Source organism: Aulonocara stuartgranti, assembly GCF_965226115.1.
Source record: "Aulonocara stuartgranti genome assembly, chromosome: 4".
In the NCBI taxonomy this organism is placed as follows: domain Eukaryota; kingdom Metazoa; phylum Chordata; class Actinopteri; order Cichliformes; family Cichlidae; genus Aulonocara; species Aulonocara stuartgranti.
The window spans coordinates 9,861,501-9,867,500 of NC_138942.1; the positions used below are offsets into that span (position 1 = coordinate 9,861,501).

At 38.5% G+C, this 6,000-nt stretch overlaps 1 protein-coding gene and 1 long non-coding RNA gene across 2 annotated transcripts in view; one reads left to right on the forward strand and one right to left on the reverse strand.

Moving 5' to 3' along the window:
• LOC309705887 overlaps nucleotides 1-6,000 on the reverse strand; it is a 269,576-nt gene that overhangs the window by 67,597 nt on the left and 195,979 nt on the right. The gene's annotated exons all lie outside the window — the stretch shown is intronic.
• The window catches only part of LOC309705583 (visual system homeobox 2), a gene marked incomplete at both ends in the record, with an annotated part of 1,524 nt that continues 987 nt past the window's right edge, over nucleotides 5,464-6,000 (forward strand). Inside the window, one exon of the mRNA XM_082531504.1 lies at nucleotides 5,464-5,698. Coding sequence (XP_082387630.1) covers nucleotides 5,464-5,698 — 235 coding nt within the window. The remainder of the gene's footprint in view (nucleotides 5,699-6,000) is intronic.

The window sequence follows — 6,000 nt, forward strand, 5'->3', positions numbered from 1 at the left end:
ATAATAATGCACAGTGTTCACGATCTCTATTAGAGCAGATGGTATCTTATGACAACGAGGGCAGAGCGTGACAGTTAATCCACTTCAGCCATGTCTGTCAAGGAAAAAAGTGGGTAAATAGCCTGAGTGATTTAATTTAAATTTCAGCTTAGTGAAAGTGTTTTTTTTGTGCAACAAATTTAAAGATATAAAAAGTTTCATCAGTAAAAAAGTCTTGTTAATAGCTTTAAATAGAGTTATCATGTCTTCAGTAGGTTATTTTATACATAGGTTTGTTTGGAGGTATTGAGATTATTATTTTCCCCCACTAATATTTATATACTTGAAAACTGAACCTACAGATAATTATCAGCTCCTGTGTCACGCAGCTCTTGTAATGTTGTTTTTGGCTGCGGCCAGAAGCTGTTTTAGGTTACAAAGTTAAAGAAAAAACAAATTGCAGACAGACTCACTCTGCAACTTCCTGATGTGCTTGCTATAGACACTTTAAGTATTTTCTTGGAGGAGTTGTAGGCGACCAAAACTGACTAATTCAAGAGCATTAATTATAGACAAAGATTTATCAGGAATCTGGATATTCAATTCAGACTTCCCTTATGCTTATTTTTAACTGGATCTACTGAAAAGCAGCTGTTTGATAAAATGTTTGCCATCTCAACCCGAAAGTGATAAAGTCATGGTAAAAAGGAGATGCACCTTCTGCCAGTTCTAAGGGTTTACATATCAGGACATAATGAAAGGTTATCTAGTTCTTAACAGGTCTTAAAATTAGATAAGTACAACTCCAGGTGAACAACAAAACAAGTCTTATTACAATGTGTCATTATGTATTTGGCAAACATTAGGTCAAACTGCAGAAGACGTATCTGAAAACTGGTTCCATTGGAAGGTAAGTAGCAGCCAGGTGCTGATAATCAATTGCAAGAGATTAATTGACCATTAGCAAGTGTGAGCACTTCTATAAAAGCAGGATTTTGCAGATATGGAACATTTAGGTGTATGTTAACACAATGCTAAGGGGGTGGTATATTAGCAATGATCTTAAAGAAGCACTTTAAGCAAATCAGCACAAACACCTCAATCCAGCTGTCAAGCACAGTGGTGGAGGGGTCATGAACACAACTCCTCTGTATACTAAAGTATTCTAGAGTGAAATTTGAGGCTGTCTGTCCAATAGATGACTTTTGTACCAAATTGGGTGGATTGAACTGCTTTGGTGGGAACTTAAAAGAGCTGTGAGTGCCCACGTATCTTTATGAACTCAAGCATCGCTGTAAATGAGAGTTGACAATGATGCAAGAGACCGATTCGGTCATACACGAAATAATTACTTAACGTTGTTGCTGCCAGAAGTGCTTTTGTAAACTGTTGACTCATGAGTTGTACTGTAGTTTTCACACACTGCTTCTGTATTTTGACTTTGTTAAATAGTGACATGGCATAATATGTCAAGCGTTGTTCGTCTGGGATTGTATTTACCTAATTTAAGACCTAGTAAGGTTTACATAATTTTATATTATGTCCTGATATGTGAAACTTTGAAGAGACAGCCGGTGGACTTTGTTTGTACCATGACTGTATATCCATGTTGTGTTCATAATTTATATACACTGCTGCCAGATGGCTATATAACAGTCACACTGGCTTTCAGGTGTAAACAAATTTCAAATCTGAATAATGATTTTTGTCTAATAGTACTTTTCTGCTTCTTTATTTCAGATAGAGTTGATGATTGGTTTTAAATTCAAGTGTGACTGAAGTGGAAGAAACAAAACACTTTACTTCACTTTGAGACCGAAAAACTGATTTTACTTTTTTTTTTTTTTTTACTTTCACAATGAATAATTTCAAGCTCAAACATGCCAATTTCAAGCTAAAGACACGTGAAGAGCATCCCACTGGTGACTTACTAAAATCTCAGATAATGTGTAGTCCGTCCCTTCACTTGAAGGTCTGCTAATAATACAATGATTGCCACTTTAGCTGTGGATCTCCAGTGTTGTCATTCAAGAAGCTGGAACTCCAATACAGGCTGGCATTAGCCATTACTATTGTTGTCTTAATGCCGCCTTCAATTATCCACTATCAGGCTTTTTGAGCAACTACTGTCAGAACCTCCCCCGCTGGTTTTTCACCAATCTTGTCCCTGATTATCTGGATCAATGGGCATTAAAGGACCCCGGCACAGACAAACAGAAGTAGTTTGAGGGTGGGAAAAGGGGTCTACTTTCAGACAATCCAGAAATCCCTGTAACTATCTGTGTGCCAGGGACAAACAGAATGGCTATTCAGTCGTCAGTCCCGCCACACACAGTGTTTATTTAGCCACAGCTCAAACCAGACACTTCTAATCTATTTTCCTTTTCCCTGCAAACGCAAGAAATTATTTCTCTCAATCGCCGTCTGTCCTTTCCCATCCCTACATGCATACGCTTCCACATGAGTAGAAAGTAGTGCTAAGACCTGTTAATTGTTGAGTTGGCTCACTTAAAACGATAGATCATTCATACTGATTAATAGTGCAGTTAGAAGTGCTGTTTTCTTGGGTTGGGGTGATTTGATTGCTAAAGAGATGCTAAAATGCTTTATTAGCTGACATTTCCTTGTTGTTAGGTTTTTGTTATGGAATCATAATGTAGGGAAAACGAGCAATTTTTATCTGCAATTCAAGACAAGACACTCCACCTAAATACTGGCTTTCAGGTACAACTCAGGCTGTAAAGACATCCGAATTGCTCAACCCCTAATCCTGCCTCCTAATTTAGTGTTTGAACAGGTGCAGATGAAAGGGCCACACAGGTGATGGATTTGCAGTCCTCACAGCACGTATAGGAATGACCATCCTGTGACTCACCTTAGCTCTGACCAGCTGCCTCTTGCAGAGATCCCAGGCTGATCAAAGCCACCTCAGCCCGCCAGCTCTGTGGTGACAACACTGACAGCGGAGTGTTTTCACCACCGTTTGAGCTGACGAGCAGTTAGAAAGAGATGTTGTTAGGTGATGTGTAACTTTGGATTAATTGACACACCTGGGTTTAATTCTCACAGACAGTGCTGGAGATCATCTCATCAGAGAGCCATCACCACTAAGCTACAGCTGTCTTGCTTTAAAAAAAAAAAAAGGGTTAATAATCTTCGTGCCTTGGCTGTTAATGTGTTGATGTGTTAGCTTTGATCTGAGATGGAAGAATCCCATCAGGGCTTGACTACTGACTACATACTTTACAGCTGTGGAAGTAAGATTATCATTACCAAACACATGATATGATAAAACTATTTTGCTGTAACTACAGAACATTTTTAGATTTTATGTCTCTCTAGTTCGCTTCTAACGTGGGTTTTTATAGGGGATAAGTGACAGAATACAAATACACAAAAATAGAAAATTGCCTTTTTAAAGATTTGCTATCAAGGACATATCCTTCTGATGCAATGTTTTTTAAAAGATATATTTGACAATTTGGTTCCTCTTTAAAACTTGTATTTTATCAGATGTGAGAAAAGTGGCATTTTTGATTCTGGTTTAGTGAACAAGTGACAGTGTTGTTATTATGAGGGAAACCTACCCTTGCATGTAGATACCCTTTGTTATGGACGCTTGGTTACTTCCTTAAGCAAGTAACCCTAACACAGTGAGTTAGCAGTTAGAGTACTTATGATTGCCATTTAAAGTGTGCTAGAATTTCAAACATCCACAGGAGACCATTCATTTAAAGAAGTGTTATAAAATTTATTCCAATTCATGCAGCTGTTGATGATGTGCTTTTAAAAGTTGTAAACCTTTAAGTTTATCATCTTAAATGTTAACTAACCTATATAGATAACATGCTAAAATGTACCTATGTACCATTTTTTTCAAACACTGGCTCTGTATGATATCAGCGAGAGTCGATATACCTACTATGGTCATTTTAGGCAGGGAAATCCCACCCACCTGTGGATGAAACCTGCAGTCTGCTAACAGAAAGCCAAATGGAAGATGGGCTATACAACAAAGCAGTATTGTGAACTATAAATGCAAGAAACATCAGTAGAGTGCAAGAATAAAGGTTTGAAAAATTACCTTAATAGGCTTCTTCTAGCATTTTTTTAAAACTCAGAAGAATACAAAGTACAGCAAACACAGGTGAGACAAGTTATTATTTTTGATCTTTAGTCATCTACAGGAAACTGAGATTATTACATTAGATTTTCAGGAGTTATAATGGGAGTCTGCCAAAATTGTAAATTAGTAAATTAGTTGTAAACAAACAAACAAAAAAAACACTGTCCGGGACCAAATTTTGCAAAAGAAGATGTCTAAGATATAGAGTATAGAATATGTATAGGATAAAGCAAAATGCACACAATAAAAATACTTTATGTTTTTATTGGGTTTTTTTTAGACATTTTAGCTAACTTTGTTTATCTATTTGAATATTTAAATAGTTTATTTTATCATGTAAAAGTAATTTGTGCTGCACTTCTGCTACTGTGTAAGATGAGTGGTATGATGTACAGCTATCCTTGCTGTTGTTAAAAAAACATAACAGCATTCATTTACTAAGAACAATAAACTCAAACCAGCATGGAGGCATCTGATCCACCGTGGTGAGCCCTGAAAGGGAACAGCCAAAAAAAAAGAAGAAGAAAATCAAAAACAATAACACTGAGACCTGCTATTCAGGTTCAGCTACCGTTGTATTTACTTCCATTCCACAAAACTGAACAACTGCTTTTATTATAAGATAAGATAAGATAAGATAACCTTTATTAGTCCCACACGTGGGAAATTTGTTTTGTCACAGCAGGAAGTGGACTATGTCTCCTGTACAGTAATTTGTTGCTATTATATCTGACAACCGTTGAACTAGTTGTCTGAAGCGTATGCGCCTAAGTGAACATAAACATCTCTGCTACTTACTGAGCTGCCATTCGTCTCACTCACTGAAATTTCAGGAGCCAAAGATGTTGCAACTTGTCCCTGAAAGGCAGAGAGAGCGAGAGAGAGTGAGAGGAGGTTTGGGGCATGTCTGAAAAAGACTGCAGGATGTATGTGGTTGGAGAAGAGATGACAAATACAGTAAATAGTGATGGGGTGATACTATTAATCCTGTGAGAAACAAATCATAGGTTTTTTGTTTTTTTAGGCCATAAACCTACATCTGTTTAGATGTCATGTGACTGGGAAAAGAGGGGAAGATGATTGGAGGGGAAGGGAAGAAAGCTAAGGTGAGCCCACCTCCACCGCTCAAGTCTTACCTTTCCTCTTCAGGCAACACCTTGTACCTGGGCTGAGCACCTCAGCAGCAAACAGCAGCTCTGACAACCAAGTGGATGCATCTGCTGGACAATCGTAGCTCTTTAATTTTCTCTTCTATTTGTACCCTGGACCTTGGAATGCATTTTACATTTCTACCAGCAAACCTCTAGAAGTCAACCAGACCCTTTTCAGTGGACTGACGTTAAATATTGGACTTGGACATGTTTGGCACAGGGCAGCTGGTATCCTCTCTCCTTCCTGCAGTTTTCCATTCACCTGCAGCTCATTTTTTTCCTGCCTTCCCAGCCAGACTGGGCTCTCAACCTCAGTTCCTGATCCCGGGGCCTTTTATCAGCTACGAATCCCTGAGGAATTATCTGCAGCCAGAGCTATGCAAGGAAGCTTTGCTAATGGCCACACAGGCGGTCAGGATTGGGCCACTCACAGAGAGCATAGGTGAGTTCAAGCCACAGCTGCTGTAGCCAAAATGGGACTGATTGTATCATACTGGACTTGTTCAGATAGAGCGTAGCCAAACTGGCACAGTATGACCAGTCTCAAAGACAGTCTGTGAGCACCATCTGATTGCAGTGTAAATGTTTACAAAAGACTGACTAACAGCTCGTAACTAACAATCAATTATCAAGCAGTGTTAAATTGGGCCTAATGATTGCTGTGCTAATTATCCAATCTAGAGCCATTAGTTCCTTGTCACCCATTGGCGATTGTGTAATTGGTGCTTGTGGTGTGCTTTCCAG